At 33.8% G+C, this 14,728-nt stretch overlaps 1 protein-coding gene across 1 annotated transcript in view; it reads left to right on the top strand.

Moving 5' to 3' along the window:
• LOC133174808 (equilibrative nucleoside transporter 1-like) overlaps window positions 1–14,728 on the top strand; it is a 27,262-nt gene extending 12,534 nt beyond the window's left edge. The window contains exons 5-15 of the mRNA XM_061309905.1: window positions 3,754–3,893; window positions 4,316–4,410; window positions 4,640–4,690; window positions 5,037–5,122; window positions 5,587–5,635; window positions 6,681–6,778; window positions 8,520–8,627; window positions 8,714–8,816; window positions 8,946–9,031; window positions 9,586–9,788; window positions 10,066–14,728. Coding sequence (XP_061165889.1) covers window positions 3,754–3,893; window positions 4,316–4,410; window positions 4,640–4,690; window positions 5,037–5,122; window positions 5,587–5,635; window positions 6,681–6,778; window positions 8,520–8,627; window positions 8,714–8,816; window positions 8,946–9,031; window positions 9,586–9,788; window positions 10,066–10,183 — 1,137 coding nt within the window. The 3' untranslated portion in view covers window positions 10,184–14,728. The remainder of the gene's footprint in view (window positions 1–3,753; window positions 3,894–4,315; window positions 4,411–4,639; window positions 4,691–5,036; window positions 5,123–5,586; window positions 5,636–6,680; window positions 6,779–8,519; window positions 8,628–8,713; window positions 8,817–8,945; window positions 9,032–9,585; window positions 9,789–10,065) is intronic.

The following is a 14,728-nucleotide window of genomic DNA, read 5'->3' as shown; positions in this document are numbered from 1 at the left end:
AATAGTAAGATCTATTACTGGAAAACAGTGAAATCTAAATAGTAAGATCTAACACTGGAAAATAGTGAAATCTAAATAGTAAGATCTAACACCAGAAAACAGTGAAATCTAAATAGTAAGATCTATCACTGGAAAACAGTGAAATCTAAATAGTAAGATCTATCACCAGAAAACAGTGAAATCTAAATAGTAAGATCTAACACTGGAAAACAGTGAAATCTAAATAGTAAGATCTAACACTGGAAAACAGTGAAATCTAAATAGTAAGATCTATCACTGGAAAACAGTGAAATCTAAATAGTAAGATCTATTACTGGAAAACAGTGAAATCTAAATAGTAAGATCTAACACTGGAAAACAGTGAAATCTAAATAGTAAGATCTAACACTGGAAAACAGTGAAATCTAAATAGTAAGGTCTAACACTGGAAAACAGTGAAATCTAAATAGTAAGATCTAACACTGGAAAACAGTGAAATCTAAATAGTAAGATCTAACACTGGAAAACAGTGAAATCTAAATAGTAAGATCTTGTTTCAACATCAATACCTGTGCATAAGTAGTAAAATCTGTGATGAAACGGTACAAAAATGAGATAAAAAAGACAAATAAATTGCTGCAGGGTAAGTATTCATAGGTTAAATCAATACTAAATTTACTTAAAACAGTATGTACTTTGCTACAGTTATATTCTTGTGAGTTTTTCAATGCTATAAACTCATTAGTAGATGAGAATTGTAGATGAGATTAAAAATAGAAATTTCTGTGAAAAACATTCAAAATGCTACTCCTCCTACAGTTTTGATCTGATTTCAATATAACTTGGCACACAAGTAGACTATACTAAGATGCATAATTCTGTTTATCGGTTTTTGATTTCGATGAACGGTGTTGCCATGGTTACTAAAAATAGAAATTTCTGTGAAATACTTTCAAAATGCTACTCCTCTTACAGTTTTTATCTGATTTCAATATAACTTGGCACACAAGTAGACTATAATAAGATACATAATTCTGTTTATCGGTTTTTGATTTCAATGAACGATGTTGCCATGGTAACTAAAAATAGAAATTTCTGTGAAATACTTTCAAAATGCTACTCCTTTTACAGTTTTTATCTGATTTCAATATAACTTGGCAAACAAGTAGACTATAATAAGATACATAATTCTGTTTATCGGTTTTTGATTTCAATGAACGATGTTGCCATGGTAACTAAAAATAGAATTTTCTGTGAAATACTTTCAAAATGCTACTCCTCTTACAGTTTTTATCTGATTTCAATATAACTTGGCAAACAAGTAGACTACACTAAGATACATAATTCTGTATATCGGTTTTTGATTTCAATGAACATTGTTGCCATGATTACTAAAAATAGAAATTTCCTTGAAATACCTTCAAAATGCTACCTCTACAGTTTTGGTCTGATTTTAGTATTACTTAGCATACAAGTAAACTACACTAAGATACGTAATTCTCTGTACCAGTTTCGGATTTCGATGAATGGTGTTGCCATGGTTACTAAAAATAGAAATTTTCTTGAAATACTTTCAAAACGCTACTCCTCCTACACTTTTTTGTCTGATTTCAGTATAATGTAGCGTACAAGTAGACTACAGAGATACATAATTGGTGTTATTGTTTTTTGATTTTGTTGAATGATGTTGCCATGGTTACTTAAATCAAAATTTCAGTAAAATTGTTTTAAAAGGCTACTCCTCCTACAGTTTTAGTCTGATATAATAATAAATCTTGCCAAAAAGAGACTAAACCAAGGATCATTATTCTATTTATTGCTGTTGCAAAGTTTCAAGTTCAAGTGCAACTTTTATCTTCCTTCATAAATACAACCAGTAGAGCTACAGTCTCATCAGAGACTTCTGGTTTCAGTACTTTGAGGAGTATTCCTCTGTTTTTTCAGTACTTTGAGGAGTATTCCTCTGTTTTTTTCAGTAGTTTGAGGAGTATTCCTCTGTTTTCAGTACTTTGAGAAGTATTCCTCTGTTTTCAGTACTTTGAGGAGTATTTCTCTGTTTTTAGTACTTTGGGGAGTATTCCTCTGTTTTTTCAGTACTTTGAGGAGTATTCCTCTGTTTTCAGTACTTTGAGGAGTATTCCTCTGTTTTTAGCTCACCTGAGCCAAAGGCTCAAGTGAGCTTTTCTGATCAAAATTTGTCCGTTGTCTGTCGGCGGCGTCGTTGTTGTCGTAAACTTTTCACATTTTCATCTTCTTCTCCAGAACTACTGGGCCAATTTCAATCAAACTTGGCACAAAGTATCCTTGGCTGAAGGGGATTCAAGTTTGTTCAAATGAAGGGCCACACCCTCCTCCAAGGGGAGATAATTATGAAATAGCAAAAAATTAATGGCATTATTGAAAAATCTTCTTCTCAAGAACCAATGGGACAGGAAAGATGAAACTCATGTGGAATTATTGTCAGGTAGTGTAGATTCAAATTTGTTCAAATCATGACCCCCAGGGGTAGGGTGGGGCCACAATGGACGATCAAAGTTTTACATAGGTGTATATAGGAAAAATCTTCAAAAATCTTCTTCTCAAGAACAGCACAGCAGTGATTGGTAATATTTATGTGGAAGCATCCTCAGGTGGTGTTTTCAACTTTGTTCAGATCATGACCCCCGGGGGTAGGGTGGGGCCACAATGGACAATGAAAGTTTAACATAGGACTATATAGGAAAAATCTTCTTCTCAAGAACAGCAAAGTCATGATTGGTCATATTTATGTGGAAGCATCCTCAGGTGGTGTAGATTCAAGTTTGTTCAAATCATGAACCCCGGTGGTGGGGTGGGGCCACACTGGACGATCAAAGTTTTACATAGGAATATATAGGAAAAATCTTCAAAAATCTTCTTCTCAAGAACAGCAAAGCTATGATTGGTCATATTTATATGGAAGCATCCTCAGGTGGTGTAGATTCAAGTTTGTTCAAATCATGACCCCCGGGGTAGAGTGGAGGCCAAAATGGACGATCAAAGTGTAACATAGGTGTACATTGGAAAAATCTTCAGAAATCTTCTTCTCAAGAACAGCAAAGCTATGATTGGTCATATTTATTTGGAAGCATCCTCAGGTGGTGTAGATTCAAGTTTGTTCAAATCATGACCCCCGGGGATAGTGTGGGGCCACAATGAACGATCAAAGTTTTACATAGGTGTACATAGGAAATATCTTCAAAAATCTTCTTCTCAAGAACAGCAAAGCTATGATTGGTTATATTTATGTGGAAGCATCCTCAGGTTGTGTAGATTCAAGTTTGTTCAAATCATGACCCCCGGGGGTAGGGTGGGGCCACATTGAACGATCAAAGTTTTACATAGGAATATATAGGAAAAATCTTTAAAAATCTTCTCAAGAACAGCAAAGCCACGGTTTGTCATATTTATAGGGAAGCATCCTCAGATAGTGTAGATTCAAGTTTGTTCAAATCATGACCTCCAGGGGTAGGGTGGGGCCACAATGAAAGTTCAAACTTGTAGATAAAAAAGTCACAGTTAGTCAAAAAATTATGTAAGCATCCTTAGTTAGTGTAGATTCAAGTTTGTTCAAATCATGACCCCCCCCCCCCCCCCCCCCACTCACTTTTAGGGGTAGGTAAGGACCACTTATGCATTTAAGCTTTTCAATGCTAAACTGATTTTTCCTTTTTTCCTAGCCACAGTGCTCAGGTGAGCGATGTGGCCCCAGGGCCTCTTGTTTCAGTACTTTGAGGAGTATTTTTCTGTTTTCAGTACTTTGAGGAGTATAAGCTGGGTAAGAATGAGACAGAAGTGGTGGAACTGAAAGGAAAGTTTATGTTTTATCTGGGAATCTTCTCCCAGGTTCCCAACTTTGTGATGAGTGGCATCAACACATTCTGTCAGTGTGGAGGGTAAGTATTCAAATACATTCTAATGCATTCTATATTGAAAACATAGCATCGTTTTTCAACAAGTTTTCATATTGGGGGGTGGGGGCAAAAAAAGAGAAACAAAAAAATGTACCTGAAAAAACTTTGACAAGTTGGGGGTCAACAAAAAAGATCAGTGGCCAACTGGTCTTTCATTGAAAAGCAGCTGAACACTTACCCACCCCTTTACCCCCCCTTTTCCCCTCAATACTACATGTAGATGCAGTTTTCAGGGGGTATGTTTTATATTTCCTCATACTTTGACAAATGGACTTATTCCTGAAGCATACATATGAAGCAAAAAAATCTCTCTCAGTTTTACTGTGTTTCCTTAAGCAAACAAAATCTATCAGTTATACTTTGTTTCCTTACGCATACCTATCTCAGTTATACTTTGTTTCCAGACAAGCCTCGCCACGGAGGATCATAATCTCCATCAGTATAATGATTGTTGTCTTTATCACCACGGTGATCCTGGCTATGGTGGACTCCTCGGATTGTAAGCTTGTTACCGTGGATACAATAATGAGACAAAAAATATATGAATTTGAGCACAATTTGTGTTTTGTCTCAAACTGAAAGCCATCAGAAAGCACTTGATGGTTCTATAGGGACATGATGATTTTTTTTTTAAATTCAATTTGAATTTTCTTAAAAACTTAAATCATTCCAAGCTTGTTCAGCCATCAAAGGCTGTAATAAACTGAGTTGTATTCTTGTTTTCTTAGGGTCTGTGGAGTTTTTCTGGATAACCATGATGACAGCTGTGATACTAAATAGTGAGTAGATTGATACTAAATAGTGAGTAGATTATTTGCTTATTACAAATTGTTATAACAAAATAATCATGTAAATATTGTCTCACAATGCAGTCTCCGGGTGTAAAGATATGTATGTCTATAGGGAATGTATGAACATGTATCTAAATTCTAGTTTAGTTTCTGGATAAAACTGTTAAATATTACATCTCCATACACATTGTATTGTGACAGATAGTATCTGTAATATGAACATTTCTATATTTTGTCATGATATTCTTGTTGAGAGTACTGCTGATAGATTGTCACATTTATTCCTTTATTTTACTTGGGAGACACATGTTTTATGATTTGTCGATATTTTCAGTGGCCACAGGAGTTTACCAGAACAGTACATTTGGACTGGCAGCCATACTGCCCATGAAGTACACAAATGCCATCGTCTTGGGAACAGTAAGTTCAACGGGTCATTCCAATCCAATAGTTTCTCTCAGAATAGTTACTATTGAGTGCAAGTCCTAGCTTTCAAACAGAAGCTGAATGGACTACAGATACTAGCACTCAAAGACCGACTGTTGGAGTATTTCAGCTTAAAATGAGATGGCTTTCATTGTTTTAGATTGCTCATTCTTCTTTTAGATGTGAAGATTTTGCCTCTTACTTAATTCGCTTGTAAATCTGATTTGCCATTTCAAGAGGAATCATTTTTGAACACATTTGATATCATTATGTTTGATCTGATTAAATGAAGTTGTTGCAGATTTTCAATCAAATTCAGTCAGTATGATCCAAAAAATTATTTCTTATAATCAGTATCTGTGTGTCACAAAACACATTTGTGTAAAGAAACTAGATAAAAATGTCGAAATGAAAAAAATTTAAACAGTGGTGTATTCAGATTTTGTTTTTAATTACAGAATTTTTCTGGTGTGTTCATTGCTGTCATCAATATCATCTGCATCATCAGTAAGTATGAGAATTATTATCTTAAATGTCCCTCCAACTTAAGTTTGAAATTAAACACTTTATCTCTTTTCAAGGAGAGAAATGATTTTGGTTCAAATCGTGTTGATGTAAACTCAATAAGAGATTGACATTGTATCATTCACAGATGCCCCTGACTCCCTGACCCAGGCTATCTACTACTGTAAATGTACTATTATTAGCCTGTACAATATTTGGCGGAAATTGATTTTTGAATATGTTAGTGTAGATTTCATTTAGCGCATTTCTTTATATTCTTATTTATGTGTATATGTGCAAGACATTTAGCATTGTACTTGATTTAGCAAAGCCAAATGTAATACATTTACAGTACTTTGTGTGTGCTATAGCCCTCCTGCTTATCATTAGATGCCTATATACATGTGTGTTAACAATGCTTCAAATACAGGTGCTCCAGGACCCAGGCTATCTACTATTTTATATGTGGGTTCTGCTGATCACATTTAATACTTACATACATGTACATATATATTTTAACATTGATTACAGGTGCCCCTGACCCCCAGACCCAGGCTATCTACTATTTTGTATGTGGGTTTTGCTGATCACATTTGATACTTAAATACATGTACATATTTATACTGTATGTGTACTTAAAAAAACAGGCTTCATATTTTAGCGGCTTTGGCACAGACAACGATGCGCAAATTCATAAATACTGCTAAGAAATCATTTATAAATACAATATACGGCATGGACATATGTAGCGCTAATTCGTGATTTCGCAAACAGCTCCATACCCAGTGGTTGCGCTAAATTTTGAATACGCCAATTTATGTACACGTACAGTATTTTGACATTGCATTGATTACCCCCGGACCCAGACTATCTACTATTTTGTGTGGGTTTTGCTGATCACATTTGATACTTACATACATGTACATATATATTTTAACATTGATTACAGGTGCCCCTGACCCCTGGACCCAGGCTATCTACTATTTTGTATGTGGGTTCTGCTGATTGCATTTGATACTTACATACATGTACATATATATTTTGACAGGTGCCCCTGATCCCCGAACCCAGGCTATCTACTATTTTGTGTGTGCTATAGCTGTCCTGCTGATTGCATTTGATGCATACTTTCTCCTACCTTTAACAGTGAGTTAGTTTTACTATGAGTGTAGATCACATTTGTGTCTGGCTGTAAAATAAGGATTGAATTTTTTTTTTATAGTTTTGGAGGCATAAAGATTTTCTATCTTTTGTATTACATGTACCGTATTTGGCCGAATATAATACGCATTGGTGTAAAATACGCACCCCCCTTTTTGAGCCTGAAACTGGGGGAAAAAACGCAGTTCGGTTGTATTATACACAGCAGAAAATTTTACCAAGCGGTGTTCTGAACTTTTGAAAATCGCGGTAATTTGCAATGAAAATCGGCGCGGAGATAAAGTGCCGAAAATTTACAGAACACGATATTTTATTCAAATGCGTTTTTATTTCTTAATCTTGACTTTCCATATCGCGGCAATCTGGAGAAATTATTTATTTTCAACAAAACACGAGATAATGTTGCATTAAAGAATTAATAGAGTTTATTATTAATTTTTTTTAGCATACGGTGATATTGAAATTATACGTCGCCGTATACTATTCTTTGTAGAAATAATTTTATTTCAACAAAGCACGAGATATTGTTGCAAGTTTAACAGTTATCATATTATTTTTAGTTTAAGGTAATCATGTTGAAAATTACGTAAATTTAACAGAGCAAGCGATATTGCAACATCAAAGTATTCATAGACTACGATTTTCCTCCTTTGAACTTGAAATTAATTAATTAATTAATTAATTAGCTGATGTTATAAAAATAAAATCAAAATTTAACAAGCGTGTAAAGTTTTCAACACACCTCCAAAGCTGTGAAAAATGATGTACAAAGGTGGGATATATGTCTTCATACATCGAGGTAATCTTCGTAGATATCTTATTTTCTACAGAGCACGGGTAAATGATAACACTTAAGTTTCAACATACTTCTTATTTCCTTTTTTAACTCAATCATTTTAACACGAGGCCGATATAAGATAAAGTAAAATTACATTTAACAAGCGTTTAACTGTTTAATGTGTCGTAATCACATACGAAAGATCATAAACCAACCCCCGATTTTTAGCAAAGAAAAGTAATCAAAGCCATTAATAAGGGCAGTAAATAATCAGTGCTCTAACTGTAAAAACAATGCTTTGGAGTTGGTAAACAATTTAATTACTTGGAGGGGTGTTGAGGGGTAATTATCAAGTGACAAGCGCACGTGTTCACAACATTGGCTTCCATTCATTGGGACGTATAGAGGGGTGTTTATGTTGAAATGAATTTTTACTGAGTTATTTAAAACCTAAAAAAAATTTTATTTTATTGTATTTCATTAAAAAATGACTTATTACTTTTTTGACCGGTGTCTGACAGATTAGGTACATGTGTACTATGATTACGGAAGCACGTGGCAAAGGAATGTGTGAACATCTATAAATAACATTGTTAATGGTGGCCTACATGGAGACGATGAACATGCAGCTCAAATTAATTTTAACTTGCTTTTAAATTTAATTTAACTATCAAAAGGTTATAAATATAACATTTTTAACAAGCCTACGTTCCAACAATAACTTTCCGAAGTTTTAAATACGGCGATAAACAGCAAGAAATTGCATAAGTCTCTAGGTAATACTACGGTGTGTGCGTATGATAGCTGTGTTTCACATGAAAGAAAAACCTATCAAAATCCCATTGTGGTGTAAAATACCCACCCCTTTCTCACAGAAAATTATTTTGGGAAAAAAGTGCGTATTATATTCAGCCAAATACGGTATGTGGTTTTTTTTTGTTTTTGTAGAAATTTTATCAGCATCACCGTGCTATGGTGCGGCGTCAACAGAACACTTCAGGTCCATCAAGGTCATTCCAGGAGACCTGTGCTCTGTTTGGTCAGGTCCTCAAAAAGGTGAGAAATTTGTTCCAAAGCAGTTTTATTTTGCTTGAAGATTCTCCTTTTCTCTGCTTATTAAATGACCTTAACCTATTTTGTAGATCTGGGTCCAGGCTCTGTGTGTGTGGTTCATTTTCTTTGTTACCTTGACGATATTTCCTGGAATTTGGAGTAATGTTACCAAAAAGGATTTCCCAATAGAAAGTAGGAAGTTACAAATAACAATTTTGTTCTTTAAATAATTGCACATCATCTTTACTTTTTGGATTACTTGGTATTAGTAGGGAGATTCTGTTGAAGTCACTCAGGACTGTTCTGTTTGTTGTTTTACAGATAAGTACTGGACGGCCATTTTCTGTTTCCTGAGCTTCAATGTATTTGCGTTCCTTGGAAACATTGTCTCAGAGTGGAAGAAGATTGTAAGTTTTTGTTGTTACATTAGAGCTACAGTCTTGTCAGAGACTTCTGGTTGTTGTTACAATAGAGCTACAGTCTTGTCAGAGACTTCTGGTTGTTGTTACAGTAGAGCTACGGTCTTGTCAGAGACTTCTGGTTGTTGTTACAATTTAAGGTCAGGAAGTTTGATTCTGATAGCATATCAAAGGGTTCTGTACAGTCCATGGACATTCCTGACTTCGCGTAAATCACCATCAGCAAACATTTAGTATTGCCAACACACCATGACGTAAGATTATTCAAATCAACATAACCCAGATTTGGGCAATGTTGCTTTAGAAATATAAAATACATGGATACGAGGTTTTTTTGTTTTTGTGTATCTACCCAGTTAATTGCTTGGGGATAGACCCTTCCCTCCAAAAAAAATCTAATCGCAAAACATGGGAGATCCCAATATAAGTATATATCAACTGATGTCTGTATTGTAAGTTTGTGATGAACAGCTTTATTACAGGACCCCTGTGTATTTTAGCTGTATACTTTCCTTCCTTTTGCACGTTTTATTCTATTACAGCCTGGTCCCCGATTTGTCTGGATCCCTGTCCTTTTACGAGGCCTCTTCATTCCTTTCTTCCTGTTCTGTCGATTTGAGGTGGAGAACAAAGTGAGGACATTCCCTATTCTGATTGACAATGATTATGTGTACATTGTGGGAGGGGTTCTTCTGGCCTTCACCAGTGGTTACTATAGCAGTCTCACCATGATGTATGGGCCAAAGTAAGTGATAAGCACTCTCTAATTATTATGTTAACTATGGAGGGACATAATCAGTGATTACGTGTACATTGTGGGAGGGGTTCTTCTGGCCTTCACCAGTGGTTATTATAGCAGTCTAACCATGAAGTATGGGCCAAAGGAAGTCATCATCCCCAAACTCTTGATTAATACATTAACATAGAGGACACACTGATTGGCTATATTTTCAGTGTTGGAGGCTCCATCTTAGTGGATGTTATTGCAGCCTGAATGTAATAAATGTTCCTTTGCTTGACAGGCTGGTAGAACCTGAGGTCGCTGGAATCGCCGGGATGATCATGGCCTTCTGTCTGGTGATGGGAATTACAACTGGTGTCAACTTCTCATTGGCTGTGGCAAGTATGGCTATACAGTGACCATGGAAACAGAAGATCAGAGATAAACACAGATACTGCCAAAATTATCATGTACTGCCCAACAAGAATCTGGGGTCCAAATTCATGCACCAAGCCAGTGAACTGAGTTACCAGGGACCTGGTTTCTATACCATTCACAGCTTATTGAACAAAACATCATTGAAAGTAATAATAATAATATGTACAGGTGTGATTCAAATTTACAGTCCGAAGTTTGTAATTCATGAACAAGAAAGTATCCATATCAATTTAATTTCTTTGATATGCATTAAGCCATAAAATTTTCATCTTCACTAAATTCCAGTTTAAAAATGAAATCTCATAAAATTAAATGTTTTCTGTCAGTTAGGGAATGGATATCTTGCAACCAACCAACCAAACCCCCCTCCCTCTCCTCATCTCTACCCAAAATAAACTGAACTTGCTCCATTCGTTCCTGAAAGAAGATTATAAAGAGTTCCCAATAGTTGATATCCCTTGTACACAAGACAGCGACCTAATTAAAGTAGTACTTGTAGAGAAAGATAACTGTACAAAAGCAATCATGAGTAATTTCATTCATGTCATACAAAGATACATGTAGATTCAACTCGAGAGAACTTATAGAGAGAGCAGAGAACCCCCCCGTACAGCACAATTGTCCTGTCCCATCACAAACTAGGTGGTGATGATCTTTTCCATATACATGTACATGTACATGCATGTACAATATTCTGTTAAGTCGTGTTCATTTATTGAGAAACACTAGACTTAAGTTTTCTGTAAAATCATTAAAATGCTTTGCCATGCCCTGCTTACTAAACTCTGAGAACTCACTGTAGGTCATCTCATGTAGAAAAATTAAGTCAGCCTTGTTGATAGATAAAGCCTACCTCTAGTGAAATGTGAGGGATATCCTATAAACACAAAGAACTGTAGAGACAATCTGATATACCTCTGTAGGAATATGAATTATTGTGTTATAACTATGACTTCACTGTGTTCATACTTGGTGAGTCTATGTTTATCCATTACTTCTTTTGTGTAGATTTTCCTTAGTACTCTTTCCATGCAGCTTTGCTGTTTTTAGTTGGCAGTACAAGACAGGACTGTTGGCTTATTTTGTGTGTGTGATGTTTTCAAGTATTGCTTTTTAGGCAGCTTTGTTATCATATCTGTGAATCACTTATTTGTGTGGCATTACAGTTAGACTGCTTATCTTAGAGAGACTCGTACAGGTGTAATACTTTGTGTGTTTTCTATCGAGTACTTGTGATCACTACCAGAATAAGACTTCTCACAATTAGATTAGAGATTAATAAAAAGGCAGACAGTGTTAAGTCTTACTGCCCTAATTATTAAATAAACCCAAAGATGCAATAAGTTTTAAGTACACTGATTAAGTAAATGTACAGTAAATTCACAAGACAAAAAGCAGTGCATTAATTTGTAAGACATGCACTATATAATAAAAAAAGTCACTTCCCTTTTTACTTGGGTGAAGTTAACATTTTTTTTTTTAGACAATCTCCTGAAACAATGTTAAATCTAAAAATGAAATGTGATAAAGTTGAATTGATTTTATGCTGTATTATTAAATCATTGTAAATTCAGAAGTCAATTTTCCTAATTTTCTAATTTATTTTGTCTCTTTCAAAATGAGATTAAGGTTAAAATGCATACAAGTCATCTCTGTAAACATTGTATTGTTTACCACAAATATATACAATAAAAAGCACAGAGAACCTGCCTCTGAATCCAAAGAAAGTTGGCACAATTTGAACTGATTTACACGTAACTGTAAATATTAAGTAATTTGTTCTGAATTTGAAGTTTATTGATTTATCATCTCTGTCTTTAGTATATACACTGTGTCTGTTTTAATATATGTAATATATATAATGATACCGTTTTATGTTTTGGTCATAATATTGTCAAATCTTGTGACCTGTATAAATGAAGTTGTAAACATACATGTGCATGCTTTTTGTTCTAATTACCCAGTAGAAAGAAGTTTTTTGTTATGTTTTATAAATTGTCAATAATTGTGTGTTGCGTTGAAACCTACATGTATGTTATAAAGAAGTGCTGAATTTTAAATGTTATTGGTATATTTATCAAACTGTTATCGTTACCTACAGTGTATATGTAGCTTGCTTTGGTTTATGATTTTTGACAAGAATGATTCACCGTGTGGATAAATAAAGTCAGGCTTTAATTATTATGATAGTACATGTGGGCATTAATGTAATCATGCCTAGTTTACACAGTTTAATGATGTAATTAGAACTCAATGTTAAGATAAGGAACAAAGGAAATCTACAACAATTTGTTTGTACACTAGTTTATAATTGTTTGTGTTGAAGCTAAGTAACGGAATCATGTCTGTACTCTGATGTCAGTTATTGGAATACAGTAGATGTACTTATTTTGGCACCTTTACCACTGCTTCATGTCCTATAATTCATGTACACATAATACATGTTTGAAACAAATGTTGTTTTCATGACTAAAGTGTGCTATTTTTTGATTAGGTTAACCAGTTGAGAAGAAAAATTGCACTTATTTTGAGTGTGCTGACTTACATGTACATGTATATTAACATCTGATGCATGATCGATAAGAAAGACATTCAGAACACTCATAGATTAATGAAATTGTCAGTTGTTTAGTCTTGAGTCTAACAATGGACAAATTAGACATAAAATAATATAGAAATTATGCTTTAGATCTAAGAGGTTTATATAACATGATTTTAAAGCTTCTTTAGATTATGAAACTTGTATTACAAAAAATGTCCTACAAGGTTATAACACTCGCTTCCAGTACAGGATAGCTGAAATGCAAGTTATTCACATGTATGAAAATATACATGTATATAACAAATGTTTAAAACACTGCTCACAATGATTTGTTTGCAAGGTTTCATATCAATGTGTTTACATGACAAATAAAAATTGAGACAATTAAATGGTGATATTTAGTGAAAAATAGTCTAAGTGAAACTTACCAGTATAAGTAATATTTATTCCTTCAAAATGCATGCAAATCAATTTAAATGATTTGTATTCCTACAGTTTTTGGTAATTATATTACATGGCATTTTCAGTGTCACTAGCTTTATATATTTAGTTGTTGTACACTGTCTCCTTTTGCTTTCTGTTTTGTTTTTGTTTTGGTTCTTAATATCTTCTTGATATAAAGCCTAAAGCCAGGGACCTATATACTAACGGGATAGGCAACTCCTTCAGCGCCATGTTTATTTACCCAAAACGGCACACACAACACTGCAAGTTTTTCAAACTACTTTTTCCCGAGTAAAAAGCTTGTTTTCTGATTAATGTAATCTGTTCTTTTTGTGTATCGGAATGGATATTTAATAAATTTTAAAGCACATATTATAAAATAATTTAGATATTAAGTAAACAACCACTAAAATCGGCGATTTCTCGGAAATACGGCCGATCAGGGGCACGCATTGATTTTTAAATAAACGTAATTACTTCTAAAATAAGGAATAAAAACGGTGCTTATAACAAATTTTGAATAATTTTTTGATAGATAAATTAAGATTTTATTCTGAAATATTTGATAGCAAAAGAGATATATTTAATTAAAATTGACTTACGAAATCCCGCAACTTACGAGGTATCGCGAGACTTGCGAGAGTTGCCTATCCCCTTAGTATATAGGTCCCTGCTAAAGCTTGTTCATTTTGCTTAATATTCATATGACTCACTGTATTTTAGTTTTATTTTCACCTGTCTTTAGGAAGGAGTTATGTCATTTATATTTTATAATATATTTAGCTCTATCTCTTAGTGTGTCTTTGTATGCAGTAGTAAACTTTGTTATTTGGTTATTTTTCAAATGATTCAGAAAGTTCTTAATGAGGTGAAAAATATTTTCATGTGCACTACATTATTAGTATACATACATGTAAATCATCTTTCATATCAAACTAGTATATGGTATTTTCTTTGGACACTCTACATGCTTGTATAAGTAATTTTAGACACAACTCGTGGAATGATGTTGATGTATTTGATCAACCTTTGCTTCATCTATAGTTAATTATCCAGTTTTCTACAATCCATTTGTAATTGTGATATGATTTTATTTATGCCACTGATAAGCTTTATGAATTGTTTGTAATTAATGATCACATGTCACACGTACCAGTTAGGGATTTGATATTGATTTCCCACAGTGTACTTTCCTTTATGAAACACTTTTAACATGAGAGTGCTATTTTATTTTTTGAAGACATTTTATTTAAATTATCCTTGTGTTTTGATTTACCTGTTATGTTAATTGATAAAGGTTACCTACTGAATTGGTAAGACTTTATGATTTACAATACATGAATTGAGTTACTGTTGAATTGATATATATCTGCTGTAATGATTTTTTTTGTTTCATTTTGTTTATTTTGTTTGTTTGTGTGTATGTGTGTATTCAATATTCTTTCTTATGTATGTTGTGCTAGGTTTATTCTTAAATGTTTTGTCAGTGTTGAATTATGGAAAATTCATGATTTTTTTTTAAATAAAAAAGAAAGGGTAA

Source organism: Saccostrea echinata, unplaced genomic scaffold (assembly GCF_033153115.1).
Source record: "Saccostrea echinata isolate AGI-Se365-2 ecotype Australia unplaced genomic scaffold, CSIRO_AGI_Sech_v1 ptg000059l, whole genome shotgun sequence".
Classification (NCBI taxonomy): domain Eukaryota; kingdom Metazoa; phylum Mollusca; class Bivalvia; order Ostreida; family Ostreidae; genus Saccostrea; species Saccostrea echinata.
Note: the sequence above shows the minus strand (reverse complement) of the source record. Positions and strands in the feature narration are given on the sequence as shown.